Source organism: Aulonocara stuartgranti, assembly GCF_965226115.1.
Source record: "Aulonocara stuartgranti genome assembly, chromosome: 13".
Lineage (NCBI taxonomy): Eukaryota > Metazoa > Chordata > Actinopteri > Cichliformes > Cichlidae > Aulonocara > Aulonocara stuartgranti.
The window spans coordinates 29,587,614-29,607,218 of record NC_138949.1 but is presented as its reverse complement, the minus strand read 5'-3'; the positions used below and the strand labels follow the sequence as shown (position 1 = coordinate 29,607,218).

The 19,605-nt window shown below is 37.6% G+C and overlaps 3 protein-coding genes across 5 annotated transcripts; 2 read left to right on the top strand and 1 right to left on the bottom strand.

Moving 5' to 3' along the window:
• The first annotated feature begins 1,454 nt into the window (after window positions 1–1,454).
• Window positions 1,455–6,910, top strand: LOC309721003 (follistatin-related protein 1-like). Its single transcript, XM_082558307.1, has 11 exons — window positions 1,455–1,508; window positions 1,762–1,836; window positions 4,004–4,093; window positions 4,238–4,367; window positions 4,452–4,481; window positions 4,574–4,695; window positions 4,979–5,097; window positions 5,276–5,388; window positions 5,917–6,027; window positions 6,126–6,226; window positions 6,597–6,910. The coding sequence occupies exons 1-11, from the start codon at window positions 1,503–1,505 to the stop codon at window positions 6,618–6,620; spliced, it is 921 nt and encodes a 306-aa protein (XP_082414433.1). The 5' UTR covers window positions 1,455–1,502; the 3' UTR covers window positions 6,621–6,910.
• A 436-nt stretch (window positions 6,911–7,346) lies between these two features.
• runx2a (RUNX family transcription factor 2a) lies at window positions 7,347–10,742 on the bottom strand (the record flags this gene model as incomplete). The annotated part of the gene is made up of 6 exons (XM_082557954.1): window positions 7,347–7,693; window positions 7,916–7,990; window positions 8,077–8,181; window positions 8,778–8,937; window positions 9,063–9,253; window positions 10,700–10,742. 6 exons carry the CDS (start codon window positions 10,740–10,742, stop codon window positions 7,347–7,349), a joined length of 921 nt encoding a protein of 306 aa, XP_082414080.1.
• Window positions 9,785–19,605, top strand: supt3h (SPT3 homolog, SAGA and STAGA complex component). Of its 3 annotated transcripts, none has more exons than XM_082557386.1 (12): window positions 9,785–9,884; window positions 11,279–11,382; window positions 14,692–14,776; window positions 15,054–15,140; window positions 15,296–15,392; window positions 16,456–16,586; window positions 16,817–16,892; window positions 17,264–17,376; window positions 17,456–17,560; window positions 17,667–17,795; window positions 18,717–18,806; window positions 19,475–19,605. In XM_082557386.1, exons 2-12 carry the CDS (start codon window positions 11,291–11,293, stop codon window positions 19,514–19,516), a joined length of 1,047 nt encoding a protein of 348 aa, XP_082413512.1. In that variant the 5' UTR covers window positions 9,785–9,884; window positions 11,279–11,290; the 3' UTR covers window positions 19,517–19,605. The 3 variants fall into 3 exon arrangements, with proteins under 3 accessions (XP_082413512.1, XP_082413511.1, XP_082413513.1); XM_082557385.1 differs by having other exon boundaries at window positions 17,664–17,795; XM_082557387.1 differs by lacking the exons at window positions 9,785–9,884; window positions 14,692–14,776 and having other exon boundaries at window positions 11,275–11,382; window positions 17,664–17,795.

Genomic DNA, 19,605 nt, shown 5'->3' with positions numbered 1-19,605 from the left:
CAGATGAATTAATATTTATTTTCAAACGCTTATCCACTAAAACAGCTGCTGCCTACTGTCTAACCTTGTGTCCTTATCTTAGTCTAGAAACACATGTGACTGTTAAGCTGCTTGCTGCTGTTATATGGGCTGATCAGACCAAGATGATCCAAGTTTGTTCCAGTGTTGTTCACATGATACTGTTCTTAGCTAAAAGCACACACTAAATATCTTATCTTTATCTTGAAGATTGTTTATGACATGATTGATATTTTGTGATTAACATTTGGAACTAATGATGACACCTACTACATAAAGAAGAATGGATCCATCTATGGTCTCATGACTCTCCCCCAGTTACAGTTCTGGCCCCTGGGCACAGTTTTTCTGCATGTAGACAGTTTGTGTTTATGTTTAAGATTAAATATTAGCACATCTACCTCCCGAATCCCATTCATTATTGTTCAGTGTGCTGGTAAGAGTATAAATTTAGTCGTAGGGTTTACACTTATCTATGAGGGCAGGTTGGTAGAAATAGTCTGTGTGGGACTGTTTGTTTCATTCACCATCCTGTTTTTTATGTAATATGTGGATGCCTAGTGTACTGCTTCACACATTTGCCTGACAAGTGAAAGACACACAGCCTGCCCTCTGCTGGTCACAATGTGGTACTACCTCATCACGCACAAGCTACATTTTATGTGTTCCTGTTGTGTTATAAACATTTTTGTCTGTTGTAAAAGTGAGGGCAGAGGTGTTACTAATGTAACTACTGATAGTGGTTTGAAAAGCTAAGCCAGCATGCAGTACCTGTGTTGTTATTGATGGCATTTAGATATAGAAGCACTAAAAAATGCAAATGCTTTACTTCACTTGGTGGTCTCAGTGCTACAGCACTGAGAAACTGAAGGGTACAGAGGCCAAACAGGGCAGAAAAGTCAGTGATAGTAAAAACTAACAGCTGGAGAATATTTTCTTTATTAATTAGGATAATTAGAATCGAGATTGTACACAAAGACCTTGTATCTTAAGTCCAGAGAAATAGTTTAATTATCTAATAATAAATAACTAAATAAAATATAATAAAGAATATAAATACATAAAAATATAATAAATATAAATAAACATTTAAAACTAGATTATATAAAACAAATCTATATTCATAAATACATATAAATATAATTTGTGAAAAAAACAGTGGCACTTTTTTTTTACTGAAATTTGTCAACAGTGACTCTTTTTTTCCTGCATCTGTCAGTCACTGTTTAAAGTTGTCTGAACATGTTGCGTGCCTTTAACTCATCATTCCTACCACAGAAGACAAGTGGGTTTTTATGTGTTTCTGAGGCTTGGGGGGGGTAGAAGGGTGGGGGTGACTCTGGACAGCTGGTCTTCTTTCTGTTCCTGCATCACTCCTCCTCCTCTTCTCCCCCTCTCTCTCTCTCCTCATACCATGCTGTCATTTTTCAGCAGAACAAAGCAGGAGTCTTCACCGATCACTGCTGGATATAAACTCATCATCTATGCAGGTACATGAGGATATTTTGGAAGTTTGGGTGTTTAGCTTTGAACAGACTCGCTATAAAGTGAAATTTGGGTACAGGCAAGTTGGTTCTTACAGGCTGATTGCAGCAATTACTGAACAAAGTATGATCAGACTCAGTCTTCACTGCTATTTTATTTTTCACAGTAGCATTACTGATGGTATCATGCATTAGAGTGCCGCTTTACCTCTGTCATTGTTGGACAGCATCATGATTGTTCCACTCCTGTCCACTTCAGATGTTGACCATCTCTGTGCTCCTGCTGCAGTTCCTCCTCTTCTTTCATCCTGTGTCCTGCTCTCTCCTTTCCAAGGTAAACTCACTGCTGAAGATATGTCATTTTGTTTTTATTTTGATAAAATGGAAATTGAGAGAAGTGTGCGGAATAATTATAGTGCTCTATTATGTTTAAGTACTAATGAGAATATGTTTAATATTACACTAAAAAAAGCTTTTGTTGTTACTGTTGTTGTTGCTAATACTCACTAGTTAGTAGCTGATGTTTACAGGCAGGTGTGTGCTTGCATATGTTGAGGTAATCATGATTTAGGAAAGTGTCTGTATGTGTTTTGTGCAAATGTTTTTAAGGCAACATAGAAACCCACAGAAATATAGAACAGGTCCTCAGGTGTGTCTCGCACTCCCTCCACCTGTAATTTTAGTGAAAACACACTCTGCTATGAGTAAGCTTGTTTCAAAAGAAGTTTCCATGGCAACTTTTTTTAAGTTACCTTTGAAAGAAGATTAAAAACATATGGTGACACACATTAAAATTTACTTTACTTCAAAGGTTTCAACAATCATGAGATAAAAACACTTTTTGAAAAATGTGAATAGAGTAACTCCAACATGTCTTTTTAAATTTATATGTCGTACACAACAGCCAATTAATAAAAATACATCGGGATAAAAAATGAAAAAATACAATAAACCAGAACTTTAATACAAAAATGTTACAAAAAAGACAGAACAGAATCCAAAAGGACTTTTGAGGGAAAAGTGGATTACTGCAGAATTGAAAATCTACACAATATTCATGCAGAAGAAGCACAGGATTGTTAGAGAAGAGAATAATGAGGTTGACTAAGGGAAGGAAAGAGAAGAGAAAATATAAAAGAGAGAACGAGAGAACGAAAGAACAAATCCAGAAACTTGTTTTGCAGCCAAACAAAGTAAATAAGACATATACTCATAATTACACCAAAAACATTACTGCGGTGTGTGTGTGTGCGTGTGTGTGTGTTCCGTACCGTCAGCTGGTTGCTAACAGCAGGTTTTCAGTGCAGCAGGTGTCAGCTGGACAGCCACAGGCGACAGATGTACCTATTGTGTGTGTGTGTGTGTGTGTGTGTGTGTGTGTGTGTGTGTGTGTGTGTGTGTGTGTGTGTGTGTGTGTGTGTGCGCACCCGTCTGTGTCTTTGTGTAGAACAATCTGGGAGTGAAGACAGAGAACATTTTTTTTAAAATGACGAGTTTGTGCAGTCCTCTTTCATTTAAAAGTCTGTCCTCAGATCAAAGTGAAGATTACTGCTGGAGCCTGAGTTAAGATGTCCTTATGGTAGAGCTTTGGGAATAAAAAATGTTTTTTTTGTTCCTCTGTGTATTGAGTATTTATTCACTGTCTCTTTAAGAACACTTTGAAAAGGAAATCTTGGCTTGTCATATCATAAACATGATGAACTTACTGAGAATTATCATCTGAATCTCGTCTGTTTTTCAGCTGTTTTAGTGAGTTTATGTTGCACTGATTACCTGCTGTCAGGTAATCAGTACAGGGATGGAAATAAATACAACACAAGACTCTGAATATAATAAAGAAAACAAAATATTTCACAGGTAATCATTATTATTTTTATTTTTTATCATTATAATCATTTTTGTTCAGCATTTCTCATTTGCCTCCAAAATGTTGGCTTTTGAATAAGTTTATTAAAATTGCCTAAAATAATATTTATATAAATATTTAATAATATTACAATATATTATAACAGTGCTTTGCCTATATTTACATTGGTTATAACAACATTTTACTTATCAACTGTATATTATCAACTGCATCTTAATTTGGTGTTTAATATATTATTTTCTATACATTCACATTTAATTCTTTCAGTTCCTTTAATATGTAACTGGGTTTAAATGGACATTTGTTGATAAATCAGTTTTTGTCTCACTCAGAAATGGAGGTGGTGAAATTAAATTTTAAATTATAAACAATGAAAAAGTCCTGAAGAAGACAAAATTTTAAATGAGATGCATCGCTGCGCAGCTGCTCCAATACATTTTGTCTGTGTGTGTTTGTGTGTGCGAGAGAGGGAGAAATTCATGATCATTCAACGTGCCATGTGGCCTTTCAGACGAAGGTCAAAGGTCACCATCTGGAATGTGGAGCACACCCATCCCAAATTATTCCTCCGCTCTTCCCAATTCTCTTCACTGTGATGACAATGTCTTTGTCCCTGCGTGTTCTTCTGTGTTAGGATGAGTCGGTGTGTGCCAGGACTTTCTGCGGTGCAGGTAGAGAGTGTGTATCAACTGACCGAGGAGAACCAGTCTGTCGCTGTTTACAGGTAAAGGTACTGATAACTAGCAAACATGTGTACTTGTAAATGTGTACGTCTGTATTAGTTTAGGGAAAGACTGCAGGTAATATTTCTGCAGCTACCATTTTTTGGTAATCTTCTATTGACAAGCCTCTTTTATTTCCTTTGCAGCAGTGTGACATGTCAGAGCACTGGGTGTGTGGCAGCAACGGAAAATCCTACAGGAATCACTGTGAACTGCACAGAGACGCCTGCATCACCCAGACCAAGATACACGTGGAGCACAGAGGACACTGTCTGGGTCAGTTTCCACAAACACAAACTCTTTAAGCTTTGAGTGAAGCTTGTGCAGTCATGAAGGATTTGTGTGTGTTTCTATTTGCAGAGAAACCAACAAAGGCCAATGTGAGCCCCAGTAAGTCACGAAATATTTCACATTTTTACACAATTCAGCAAATTTGAGTGGCTGTCTAAAGCCGGTCTCTTTTTCATGCTTCACGCTTGCAGTCGTGTGTTTCCTATCTGATCGTGACTGGATGAGAGAGAGAGTGATCCAGTGGATTCAGAAAGAAGCTGAAGATCTGGCCTCAAACACATCAGCCGGTGACATCCTTCAGACATATTTTCAGGTGTGAATACTTCATACACTGTATAATAATTACAAATGTATCTGTTAGTCACTTGTAGGAAGAAATGATACATTTTAGCTTATTATCTTGCATAGCTTCAGCCTTATGATATACCATTATTGTAACCATTTATTAACTTACATGGATTCTGACACTGACTGCTTGCATAGTCATTCTTAATATATTCACTTCCTAGTTAGAGAAGGAGTAATATATGAGAATATCTGTGAATAAGAGGTAAAAGATTTTGAATGCAGTTGTTGATGGTGTTTTTGTGTCACAGGCGTATGATGATGGGGATTCACAGCTTGATTCGAATGAATTTCTGCGATTCCTGAAGCACAATGAGACGGCACTCAACATCACATACTCAGACACTCTGCAGACTAACCTGCTGCTGAGGTATTCGTTTTTTCATCGCTGAGAGTTTGTTCTTCTAATTGTTTCGCGTTTTGTTTTGTTGTTTTGTTTGTATATTGCAGCACACATTTTGCACATCATTTTAGAAATTAAATGGCTGTTAAAACTCCATATCCAGACTTCTCCAGTCATTTGTCTCTTACTTCTTTCTTTTTCTTAGATCTCTGTGTGTCGATGCTTTGATAGAGCTGTCGGATGAAAATGCTGACTGGAAGCTGAGTTTGACTGAGTTTATCAACTGTCTTACGCCCACCTACCACCCAACTGAGAGAAGTAAACATGCATACACACAAGCAGCAAAATAAGAGTATGAAACTGAACAAACACTTTTTGTGTTTGTGTGATTGACATTTTTATAAGATTTCTATTTGCTTTTCTCCATTGTATTCAGCTTTGGATTTATCCTAACACTGTTTATCATTTGAAGACTATTATTTACTGCACTTTACAATCAAGAACAAAGAGTTTACTACTTGGGGATGTATGTATAAACAAACAAAAAAGGAACATATAATTACACAAACACATACTTAGTGGCAAAGTATGTTTAACTCAATGTATGATCTACATCAGGAGTGTCGAACACAAGACTCACGGGCTAGAATCAGCCAAGCAAAGTTTTGGATAATGTGAAGAAGAGCACATATTTTGGACTATTTCAATGTATTTTCACACATTTTACAGCATCTGTTCCTTTTACAAGAATTTTTATTAAAAACTGAAAACTGAAACTTTTTATATTTTTAAGGACAAGAAAGTTAGCTGTTCTTGTGTTTATTACATTGTGTTTTATGTGTGTAGAGTGTGCTCTGGAAGACGAGGTCTTTGAGGATGGAGCTGAAACTCAGATGGAGTGCAACAAGTGTGTGTGCGCCTGTGGAAACTGGGTGTGCACCACTCTGACCTGCAATGGTGCGAGTTCACTTAAAAACAGTAGTCGTATTGTATGACTGCTGCATTTGTTCTGTTTCTGCCCGCTGCTGTGTTTATCTTTGCAACATGTGTTTCAGGAGAGCATCAGGTTGATGAAGATACTGATGAAGGAGGAGAAGATGAAGAAATGACCGAAGAAGAGTGGAGCAGGAGGGTGGCTGAACTCAATGCTTTACAGGTCGACAGTCTCTCCTGAAACAATATTATTAACCTTTAAATTGTTATTCACAGAGACGTTTAATCTCAACATAAAAGTTACTCAAATTTAGACCAGAGTGGCAAAAATACATTTATTTCTTCTGAATAAATAAATGCATTAAACTGCAGAGTAAGGGAGTTTAACAGAAAGGCACAACCAGAAAGAGTTCCACTTCCAGGTTTTCAATAATTTTTGATTGAATATTTTTTATTAATTAAAACTATTCACTTAAATAAGTCATTTAAATGTACAACTACAAAATTCTTCTGTAGCAATGTGATGCACACATGATTGGTATAAGTTTAAACACTACCTACAGGTCAATGAACGTCTCTTTTACCTGTTTCAGGCATCTGTCACCATGCAGAACTGAGGTCGCAACAGCCAGTTATCAACTGAGTGGCCTTCCGCTCCAAACATGAGGAACAGGTTTAGTTTAAATAGCTGTTGTTATTATTCTTATAAATGATTCAACACATTTTATTTGTGTGAACTGTTAAATCACTTCTAAACATTATTCTACCTCTTATTTTACTTCCTGAATTTAATGCACTGAAGTTGGTTGCTAATTCACAACCAGTTTTTAAAAAATGTTTTTAATTTGTTATTGATTGCTTTATACTTTTAAAGAATGGAATTATATTTTCTGGCTTTTGAAGAACACATGAGCACGTTTTTGTTTTTTTCAATTTTTGATTGATAACTCTGTCTAAACTTTGATTTCCCTCTGTATTAATGAACAAGTATTTATGACATCTAATTTCTTATGATCAGTGAAACAAACAAACAGCCCCCAATGCTGTTTGTTTTCTTGAGGTTTGTAATGAGATACTACTTAAACTGTTTTGATAGTGAAAGCTATTTTTGTATCATTTTTTATCTAATAAAAATGAGCGTGAGAAGCAACTATCGAATTCTTTTTTTTATTATTCATTGTTCAACACAATATATACAAATGTTGTTTTAATAAATAACAGTTTACAAAATATCAAGAATGTAGGTTTAAGGATTTATTCTGAGAAAAAAAGAAAGAAAAAAGATAGAAAAACATTAAAATGGGTTAAATGCTTACATTATGCTAAAATAATAAATCCAATCATCAATAAGGTCTCCAAACAGGCTCCTCCCCTCTCATGGAAAGACATGCCCCTTCAATGTAATTGGTCAGTGCTGTGACAACATTGCGGTCCTCCCCTGTGGTTTGGAATGGTTGGTTGGGCCCGTAGTGGAAGCTGCCGGCCTGGAATGGACCACTGTGGCTGAGCGGAGCGGGGGTAGGAGGAGGAGAAGACAGATAGGAACTGTATGGAGGAGGTTGGGTAGAGTAAGGGAGAGCAGGCAGGTGGTGCATTCTGGGAGTAGGAGCGAATGAAGATGCCAAAGAGGTCATTGGGCCCAGAAAGGACTCATTCATCCACAGAGAGGTGGAAGGAAAGGATCTGCATTCTGAAGCGAGACAAGAAGCATCAACATCAGTGTTTCTCCAGAACTCGTTGTCTTCTTTTGTTGTTTGCTCAGCTGTCATGTGACATGAGCATGACCACGCCCCACTACTGTTTCATAAGAGAAAGTTTTCTTTCTAAAAACTAAAATTACAAATGAACAACATAGTTTTTAATTTTCAGTGGCCTTGCTGTGTCATTCTTGCTGTGACATTTTATGTCTTACCTGATGAAGCTGTGCTGCTACTGATGCTGCTGGTGGGCCTAAAAACTCCAGCCTTCATCTCCTTCTGCCTCTGACCTGAGATCAGAAGAAATAATGTTAAAACCTGCCCGGATCACCTCAGAATTGATCCAATCATACTGTTTTCACTCGTATTTACTAACGTCTGGGCAGCCGTGGTCCGTCCACGGTAATCTTGATGGCCCTGTGTAGGGTGGCGATCTGAGGAGGTGATGTCAGCACGTTTATCGTCAAGGTGAAGCTCTTACCTTTAAAACGATAATAAAACATATGTACACATGAAACTAGTTGAGTATACTTTATATACATTTGCCTACTTTGTTTTTATTTATTTAACTGAATCAAATTTTTTGTCTTATTCACTGTTTTGCTTTGACTGCTCAAAACTTTTCACTTGTTAATGTACTTTATCCAGCGTTATTTCTATTATATTTAAATTTATTTTTAACACTCTTAATTGTATTTAGTGTGTTCTTTATTTCTTTTAAATCTTATGGCTTTTTAATTTATTTAAATGTGCTCATGATTACACATGATTTGCTTTCTTTTACTCAGTTTTGCTCTGATGTTATTGATTAAGAAACTAATTAATTAACTAGAGTTAATTAATTCTGGCTCCATAGCTTGATTATTGATCTAACTTTACAGGTATTCAAATATTTAAAAGAAACATATAACAACAACTAAATGTTTTAACTGTGTGATTGCAGGGCACTGCAATTGCAAATAGTGTAAGCAGTGTAGACAGAGGTGGTAAAGATGGCAGGCTGCAGTCTTTCCTCTTGTTTATTGACAAACAAGTATGAATAACTTGTAACAGTGCTGCATGTATCTGTTTGTATACCTCTGCCGCTGCGGCCGATGAAGCGGAGGTCGTTGAAGTGGGCACAGCCTTGCTTCATGGTGGCTGTGGCATTACGTAGCTCGGCGCTAACATTTTCATCATTGCCAGCCATCACTGTCACAACCACGCCATCAGGCACATCGTTCCCCAGGGCAACAACCTGAGAAATGAAAAAACATTGTAACAGGTCTTTTATCTTTGTGAACAGAGGATTTTTACTCTTTCAGTATGAATAAACTGTATTTTGGTTTAAAAAGACCACCAGTGTATATGTAGATTACTCACAGTAAAGGCTCTTGGTAGTGTCTTATTACACCTCCAGTGCTGAGGCAGGCTGCTGCAGAGGAAATTTGGGCTGTCGGTCGGGACCAGTCCTCTGGGTGGAGCTGTACTGCACTGGTGGAGACACCTCAGCTCCTGTTCATCCAGTTGACGAGTGCTGGCTGATGGTGACAGGCGGCACTTCACCACAGGATCTTAACGATAGGAATAAAGAAGTCCATTTTTATCCCATTTTGTCTTTCATTTTTTGTTCTTTTCTCTGAGATTACATGCATTTTAGACTTGAATATATTTTTATTTCCTGAAGTCAGTCTTAGATTCAGACTTTATTAAGAGTCATATTAGATGGCAATTTAAATAAAGGGTTAGCTATTGTAGCTACTGCCTCAATCTAAAGCACTCCAACACCAGTTATATTTGTATACATAAATGTGTATTGTAAAATCATTACTAATTATATACATTTATTTACTTTTTAATTTTGGACCGTTTGGTCCTCCATACAAGTGAGATTGCCGCAGGAGAGCGCTCAAAGATATACAGCATATTTTGTTAAAGCTGTGTCGCTATGGTGGATATGTTAAAATTCTGAGTACTGATTAGAGTATAAACACTTCCCCCTTAAGCTGTGTATCTTCTTCAACTGTAATCTCAGCTGCTAACCTTGTATTTAACAGCTCATAGCTGGAGTGTAGCGCCTTTCGACCAGGACATGTAGAAAACTACAACTACCACACCCTCGCGGTCCCTTGCGTCATCAAATCGCGCCGAAAACAGAAGAAAACCAGAACATTAACAGTAATAGCGTCTCTCTGACAGACTCTGGTGAGAGTTTTTACTTGTTTTATGCTTTTCTATGTGTCTTTGGTTCTCCTCTTCGCCTCCCCTCCTCTTTCCCTCCTTTGTTTCTTTTCTGCATTGTGTTTCAGCCGCCGCAGTGTTTGAATATGAGGGAACTGCGCTGTATTATTATTCATATTTTACTGCCGGAGGGGAAGTTACTGCGGTCACACCACCTGTCCAACTGTAGGAGTGTGTATGTGTGTTTTTATATTTATGTATGTGTGTGAACGTGTGTTAGGACGTTGTGTTTATTCTCCCGAGCTCTGTTCTGCTATTTTGTTGTTTTAGGCTCTTGGCTCGGCTTCTGTTGTGCTCTGATTTGTTTAGATGAAGTGATCCCAAAATACTAAAACCACATGAAAGTGAACTACAAGTGCAGCATTGTGATTTATTTCATTTGAAACACACACACACACACACACACACACACACACACACACACACACACACTGTATAAAGAAGACACACATACACATCTGTCAAAGTAGAGACTAAGTGCAACAAAGCCGTAACATGAACCAGCAGGTTCCTTCACATAGATAAAAACATGATGCAGGAGGATCAATCTCAGATGCAGCAACGATCAGGATTAAAAAAAGAAGCTAAAAAAGCTGCAGTATTTCTAATTGGAGCTGCTTTAGCTGTTCTATACTGAGGGTACCTGAGTTTCTGTCTCTATTCAGACAGTGAAAAGGACGGCACATAACATCCACATGCGTGAATGAAGTTATGGTCGTTGCCACTAAACTTGAAGATGAAACTTTTCAGAAGTTTCAAGCAGATGAGATGAATGTTACTTTGTTCAGCTTGGGACTTTATTGGCATTAACTTGGCCGGCATTAACAGACAGAGTGTTTGGAGCTGCATGAATGTTAGCATGCCTGTGGATACACCAGAACACTAGCTTACAGAATGACTTTTCAGTCTGCAGTAATGACCCAAAGCAGGCTTTCAGAATTAACCGAGATTCCTTATTTCATTCCTTATTAAGGAGGGGGAAAAAGAAGAAAACTATAACACGCTCTGATTTTAGTAGAATATTCAACACTGCTATCAGAAATCATTCAGGAGGCTGAGAGGCGAAACTGCTTTTAAATCCTAAAGAGGTCCAGCTGCCTTTTATGATGACATTGATGACTGAGAACCTACACAGACATTTATATTGGGGGTGTTCTCTTCTTGTACAGTCAATAGATGATATAAGAAGATATAGTATATTTTGACTATATATAGTCAAAGTATACCTTATAGTCAATAAAGTATATTTAAAGAGAGAACAAAAGTTAAAATATTGTTAGATCTTTTCTTCACTCAAAAGATTGTAAATTAATTTTGCTCTCTAGTTTAATGTGGTTCTGTCTTGGTTTTCTCATCAGGTGGGTGTGGTTATGAGCAGTCCCATGGCTGGCTCCGCCCCCTCCAGCTCTAAAGACCGTCCAGCTTCCAGGATCAATTTTATCCCAGAGCTACAGAGCATGATGTAAGACACACACACACACACACGCACACACACACACGCAAACAAACAAAGAGAAGGAGTCTCACCCCAGTACAGCATTGGGCTGGGGCTGCTGAACAGACTGTTTGAAGCCATGGAAACCTGTTTTTTAAAGGAGAGAGCCACAATATTAGCATTGTGGTTAATGACACTTTGCAAATCCAAAACAGATGCCTGAAAACAGCACATAGCCCTTCATTTCAATATTTTATATAACACATTTGTACAAAGAGTTCAGAAGAATTTCAAGAAATTAATTTTTTTAATTGCTAAAGTATAACTTTAAGTAACATTTGGTTTTATGTCAAGCAAAACAAACGAAAAACAAAAACATAAAAGTATGAAATTAAATGGCTCATATCCAGAGACATGAGCCACGAGTGATAATCAGTTCAGACTTGAAGTCTCTAGACATTTAGTTAACCTTTACATTCACAACCAGTCAATATGACTGATGGAAAAAAGTACTGCTCTGCACAAAAGAAAAAAAAAAAGAAATCTAATTAACATTCCTACAAATTCACAGTAAGTGACAGTAGGTCAGTATATACAGAATGTAATGTTTTATCAGTTTTTATTAGCAACTCTTTCATTATTAGTTTATTTTTAGGTTAAAATAATCACATTTTCTTGTATTAAGTGACAAGAAACTCCATATATTTAGATTTTGGACCTTTTAGTTAGAAAAGAAGAAATAATCAGGAAGGTTCAGCATTAATAAATAATCGGCATTTTTCACCATTTTCTGAAATCATCCTGTCGAGGAAATAATTAGTGGATAAATCAGTGAAAGTGGAAAAAGATCTTTAAAAATAAAAATGTAGTTAAAAACAACTGTTAAAAGCAACTGTTAGTTAAAACTGTTAGTTAAAGTTAAAGTTAAAAACAACTGGACAACTCCGGTACCATAACAAATTACTTTTTGACTTAGTTTCTAATATGAAGTCACTTTTTCTGCTTAGGTTTTTTAGAAGTACTACACGTAAAACTGTCATATTTAAATTCTTACTGAAGGATTTTTTTTCTAAAGAAGCCACATGCCTGCTGCAGCCTCCTTTGTGTTGTGTGTCTTTTGCTGTACTCACCTTGTGTGGGCTGCAGAGAGGTGATGCTGGTGGTCAGAGAGGCTAAAACCAGACTAAACCCCAAAACCTAAAATCAACCTAAAGTCTGAAGCCAACCTCCGAACCTGAGGCCAACCTGCCCACAACCCCAAACCAAAACCTCTCTCACCTGTATGACAGAGCAACAAACAACCAATCAGGGAGCAGGTTAAAGGGCCGGGGGGCAGAGATTAAGCAAGGGGAATGGTGGGGGTGGCGATCAGGTGTTTGTATTTCATAGAGAAATAAAAGGAGAGAGTGGGAAAGAGAAGAAATGAGAGAAGGAAAGCGCTCCAGGATGTGGGTTTACGTTAGTCTGCCATCATGGAAGTGGCTTTCTGGATGCAAATTGAGGTTTTGACCAAATTGTGGTCAAGGTGTATGTGTGGCCTGTTGACCTTAGAGTGTGTGTGTGTGTGTGTGTGTGTGTGTGTGTGTGTGTGTGTGTGTGTGTGTGTGAGAGAGAAACAGAGACATACACAGACACATTTACTGGCTGCATGTTTATTTGGAAAGTAACCAAAACTTCAGCTCTGCCTTGTTTTTAGACAATAAATCATGTTTTTGTTTAGTTTAGTAACAGTTAATAGTTAAAAATTTTAAAACTTTAATACCGTACAGATTAAGAACTGCTTTTCATCTTATGAAGATTCCTTTACTTATGTAAAATGTTTATAAACAAGCAGTCACACCAGATTTTTAACAAATCTGAGCTGAACTGAATCTCACTACCAACTTAAAGTATCTGCTAATTTTTCTCCTGCTATGTTTCAGTTAGTACCAAAACAAGTTTTAATATCCAGCTACATTTAATTTGGATGCAATTAAAGGTATTTAAAGTAATGTGTGAGACGCATCCTTTAAAGGACTAAAGTCATCTGAGACAGCGCGTTTTACAGTACCTGTAAAAAAGTAAGTACGCCCCACTTTTAGCAGCAATAACTTGATTTAATTGATTTCTGTATGACTTCCTCCGTCTGTCATATTCTTCACAGCATTTCACTTGAGTTGAGGTCTGATCCATTACAGCAGTTTGATTCTCGTCTCTTTCAGCCATTGTGCTGTAGTTTTGCTGCTGTGCTTGGAATCATTGTCCTGTTGCATGACCCAGTTTCAGTCGGGTTTTAGCCATCTGACATGACCTTACACTTAACCCCAGAATACTTTGAAATAGTTCACAGTCAACTCAATGGCTGCAAGGTGCCCAGGTACCCCCGTACTTGATTTGTTTGGCTTTCTCCAAACGTGGTGCTGTGCGTCATTGCCAAACATCTTCACTTTGGTCTTGTCTGTCCAAACGGGATTGTTCCAGTCTTGTGGTTTGACTGCCATGTTCTCTTTTTTGAGAAGGGGCTTTCTCCTGGTAACCCTTCCAAACAAGCCAGTCTGTTTCTAATTATTTGCAAGTGTTAGTGGTTTATGGTGAGAATAAAAATGAAGGTAATGTCCTGTAATGACAGTGTTGAATGTGAGCATCTTTGTATGCCTCTTTAAATTACTAATAAAATATCTCACCATTCACAGGTTTTAGCTGTTGTATAGTTAGTAACGATGTGTTATTCATAATTTATTTATTTTGGGTAAATTTCTGTGTTTTTATAAGGCATTTCTTTCTTGTTTGGTAAATAAAGTACTTTGCTTCTTGTCCAACTGGAAGAGGCTTCAGCCTCCCTGAAACCTTTGGTGAATAAATGGTTTTTAAAAAGGGATGGATGATAGAATAAATATAACTGCTGTAAAACTATTCTTATAGCTGTTATAATGTACAAAATATATACTTAGAATATATAAGTATGTTTCTCTGCAGGAAATCCACTCTTTAAAAAAATCCATACCATATATTTAGCTTTTTTGTTACTTATTATGATTAATTATGTAATATATTTACCTTTTAAATAACAGTGTATAAATACAGTAATTTTAATTTTGTGAAGGTGGTAAGAGGCAGGCTTCATTAATGGAAAATGATAGAAGTAACCCGTTAGAAGTGATCTTTCAGAGCAGCAGTTTAAAATGAGTGCTGTTAGCACAACCGGCGCTATGTTTAAGAAACGTTAATGAGTTATGACTTTAGACTTTAACAATTAGCAGCTCTTTAGCACGTGGCAGTGTAATTAGATTCGACTGACGCACTGGAAGCTCTGCAAGGCTCTGCACAACTATGATTATAGTTGTGTTTGATTTTCAGGTTTGCTCTGGGAGACGCTCGCAGGCCTTTGCAAGAGACTGCAGCGCTGGTGGAGGATATTGTACACACACAACTCATTACTATGGTAACATACAACATAACAAATATAACGCTGTAACAGTTATCTGTTCAAACTTCAAGATCAAAGCCTAAACCACCTGAAGAGGTAATTACAGGCTGAACAATAGTAAAGCACATCAGACAAATAAAACCCTTACATGTATAACTGATGTGGCTGTAAAAATCCACGATTCTGTCTCATTTCGGAGCCTCTGAATAGCAAAAAAACCTAAATGTAATTATATTAAAGCATAAGTGCAATTCATTTCTGACTTTACTGAAGCAATTGGTTTATTTCTCAGCTGCATCAGGCCTGCGAGGGAGCGGCTCTGCGTGGCTCGAGGGTTATTTCACCTGAGGACATTTTATTCCTGATGAGGCGAGACAAGGTACAAAATGCACACGTGAACAAAAAAACATTAAATATTCAAAACTGTATGTCCATGAATCTTTTCTTCCTTTATTGTTTTTTAAGGTTTGAAATAACTAATTCCTCTCCCCTTTTTCTGTTCTTTATCTTCATGCCTCAAAATCTACTGACCAGAGGAAGTTGGCGAGATTATTAAAATATCTCCAGTTTAGAGATTATAAATCCAAAATACTCAAGACTCTTGAGGATGAAGACACACAGGCAGAATCAGGTATACACAGAGCCTCACACACACACAGTGACCTTTTAAATGTTATTATAAAACCCCTGTGACCCTGTTTTGGAGTGGAAATCAATGCGTGGGCTCAAGAGCACTTCTGAGTCATTCAGCTTGTTGTTGCATCCACAAATAGAATTTAAAACTCTTGAAAAGAGCATTTAAATAGTTTAAATAAGAAAAAACTTTTGTTTTTTTTCCTTGGCTCACACTTCTTTCACATGGACTGATGCAGAATTGTGCTGTGGCCTGATTGGTTAAAATTTAAAGCTCATTATGAATGTGGTCGCTCTCCTCTTACACAGGCTGAGTGATATATGTGATGGTTTGGCTTCACATCTGTAATGGCACCATTGATGCTTAACATTTGCTACTACTAACATTTGCAAGGCGATGTCAAATCGTATCAGCATTGCACTATAGTTAAAAAGTCCGGGTGTTAAGCTTGTGTACACTTGTGTCACATTATGGAACAAAAAAAAAGCCAATTTTAAGTTGAAGAACTTCAATTATGTGTCAGACATAAGGGTCTCGTCAGCTCCCAAACGTTTCTGTTTAAAAAAGTGATGCAACACACTGGAAAACATGGTCTTGTCCCGTCTTGTTGGCTTAAATGGTAAATGGTCTGTATTTGTATAGCGCTTTTACTAGTCCCTAAGGACCCCAAAGCGCTTTACACAACCAGTCATCCACCCATTCACACACACATTCACACACTGGTGATGGCAAGCTACATTGTAGCCACAGCCGCCCTGGGGCGCACTGACAGAGGCGAAATTTAACATTATCATATTGCACATTGCACAATACAAAATTCACCTTAGTTCCCACATTTGATATGTTGTTTTTGCAATACCTTAAATTACATATAGGTTTTAAATAATTTGCAGATCTTTAAAAATATATATTTTTACAGCATCCAAACGTTTTCAGAAACCACTGTACAAAAAAAAGCTTCAAATGCTACAGTCAAAACCCAAGTGAATACTGAGCTCTGGTTTTCATCTTAAGTGTTTCTTTCTTTTTTTGTCTTTTGTGAACAAATGGGGTGCTGTAGGTCCTGCTGGTGCTAACCAGCGGAGGCAGCGACTGGCCCAGGACTTCCTGGTGTGGATGGATCAGACCGGTGAACTCCTGTCATTAGCAGAACGTCAGGAAATAGACCCCATCAAACAGGAGAGGATGGAGGTCAGAGCCCATCGATGTCTGCATGAAAATGATTGATTAGTAGGGCTGTTTTGAAAGTAAATGACACATATATGAACTTATAGATTTAAAACGCCTTGACGCATGCTCAATCATCCGGATAAAGATTTCCCAAAAAGTTGATTCTGCTCATCTGGATGTTTTCAGTGGGAGAAACTTTTTGGGATTATAGATTTAACTTTAAGTGTTTTTATGTGTATTTGAATCTTCAGCGTTTGGAGCGTCAGACTCGGAATATGGACCCGGCTCAGTACGCCGAGTTCTGTGAGAGTCGACAGCTCAGCTTTGGTAAGATTTTAAACGGCCCACTTAGTATCTGTCTCAGGAAGTTGATTCTGTCATAGGTACAAAAGGAGTAAAGGATTACATTTTATTGCTAATGTTTGCTTTCATGTCGGTTTGATGTTGCGTATATTTTTTTAATGCGGACTCTACCTGTGCTCTAAATCATGGTTTATGGGCATCTTATAAATAAGCAAATAAAGCTGTGGACTGTGTTTTTATCCTGTTAGTTCACCAATTGAATAATCAGCTGATTATTTCACTTCTAAATTTAAAAACGTAAGGTACGTACGGTAAAAACCTGATTCAGGATCAGTTTCAGCATTTTAAGCCCGTCTGACCTCTTGTCGTGTGTGCTTACTTGTGCTCACTCCAAGCTAAGAAAGCTTCAAAGTTTCGGGACTGGCTCGACTGCAGCAGCCTGGAGCTGAAACCCAACAGCATGGCCATGGAGATCCTGTCATACCTCGCTTATGAGACTGTTGCCCAGGTAACTAACTCATTACTTCACATATGTGCGTGTAATTTAAAAGCTTTCCCCTGTTTTAAAATGCTTTTCCTTCATTCAGATCGTGGATTTGTCGCTCTTGGTGAAGCAGGAAATGACAGCAAAGACTAATCCAGTCAGTCATGTGATCTCTGCCAGCTACATCCACTACAACACACATGCTGAGGTGCATACACACACTTCATCACACATTGAGACCTATCAATCGCTAAAGCTACCGTCATAATATTACTGAGTAAATATCATCTGTCTTTCGTCTTCCTCCCCAGCAGGTGAAGAAGGATCCAGACTCACCTGAAGCCACCCCTCCCTCCACCCCAGGGTCCTCACACTCGTCAAAGCCCGTCCTACAAGGTAACGGCAGTGTGGATGGCAGGGCGAGGCAGAGGAAACGTAAAAAGGTGAGTCCCAGCTGCAGTTTCCTATGAGTTTAATGTCTGTGTGTATCATGAAGGCACAGGAGAAATTACAAAGGCAGTTTAATTATGGCGGCAGGTTTCAGCAAAGGCGTTTGTCTGCCTCTGGATAGGTTTTGTCAACAGAATGGAATCACAACCTTACATGAGATCTATATAAAGTGTGCTTAACAAAAGATCGTCATCGACACGACCGTGGAATAAAGGATGCCGCAGAGTAGGGGGATTAAGGGGCTTTTGGCTGCACAAATACACCCTGTAAAACATCCTTTTTAACTTGTAAATTATTATTAAGTATCTGGTGCATAAATGTTTGTTTTGTATGATGAATGTTGTCAGAGAAGTCACTGCAGGTATGATTCCAAACCAGTGGTTTTCATTTTAAATGAAACGCACTGAGATTCAGTATAACTCTAGAGATCAAAACACATGTTAATAGTCCTGAATCTAAGCAGGAGTGTCTGGGTTAAATGGGTCTAAAGTTTGGACCCCAGGTACAACTAAAGTAGCCAATAATTGTTGTGATTTATTGTACATTTATTTGCTTGATCATATTTTTAGAAGGACTTATGATAAATAATGAATAAATGCTCTGACAATAACAAACATTTTGCTGTATTAATCTCTTGATTGTACTAATTTTTGACGAGTCAGACTTTAATGTGTCTTTTTAGGAGAAAGTCTTCTGTGCAGATGTAGAGTATGAACTCCTCTGTTAATTTTCTTAATGTACATAATAACTGATGTTATTGCTAATTGCTAAATGTAAGTCTCTGAACACACAAGACAAGGTGACCATTTTCAGCTCATGGAAAACTCCACGTTCCTAAAGGAAACATCCAAAACATTCCATTGCGTCCTCTGTTGTATTTGTGTTAATACTTATTACTCATGATTGTGCTTCAGAGCTGTCCGGCTACAGTGGAGCCTCCCAGCGGAGCGATCCAGCCCTGTCACATCCGAGAGGCTATTAGAAGATACAACTACAGACACACAGTATGTACACAATGAGAAACTTACACAACTTTTCCACAGCTGATTATTTTCTTTTTTTTTTTTAAAAATTCATGGGTTAAAAGTCGTATAACTAATGCATAAAATACTCTTAATTTAAAGTGTTGGTTTAGATGTTTTACTTTTTCTGTACATGTCTTAACCTGTAAGATTAAAGTTAGTGATTGCTGAATCAATAACTTTAATTTTTCCTTCATGCTCACCGATCCAGATCGGAGTCAAAACGAGCATTCCTTGCTTTTTGTGAAATAGGATTCAAAGTTCAGTTGAATGCAAATGTGACATTTAAAAAAAGTTAACAAAGGTAGGATTTTCCCACAGCCGTCGTTTTTTTGTGCACAAATGTGGGTTGTGGGGAGGTATTTTTATATTATTTTAAACAAACCATTAGGTCTTTTTTGGTACTGAGTAACTAGTCATGTTTGTGATTTTGGTTGTCACAAGAAAGCGTCTGTGAATCGCTGTTTTGTTGCAGGAAAAGAACAATTACTCTGCTACCAAACCAGTTATTACCAGACCCCCCCAGAAAAAAAAAAAAGTTATTTGAAGCAAATCTCTCTGTACCTTGTGTCAGAAATACACTCTGGACAGGAATTTAAATGTGTTTTTTCCTACTGAACAACATGCCGTCCATCTTCTCTCTCTGGCAGAGTGCCTATTCCAGGAGTGGGATGACCTTCCTCACCTGCTGAGGACGCATCAATTATTTTAGGCACGTTCTTGGATTTTGTTCTATACATTATTTTTTTCAATTTCTATTGTAATAAAAACTTTTCAGTAA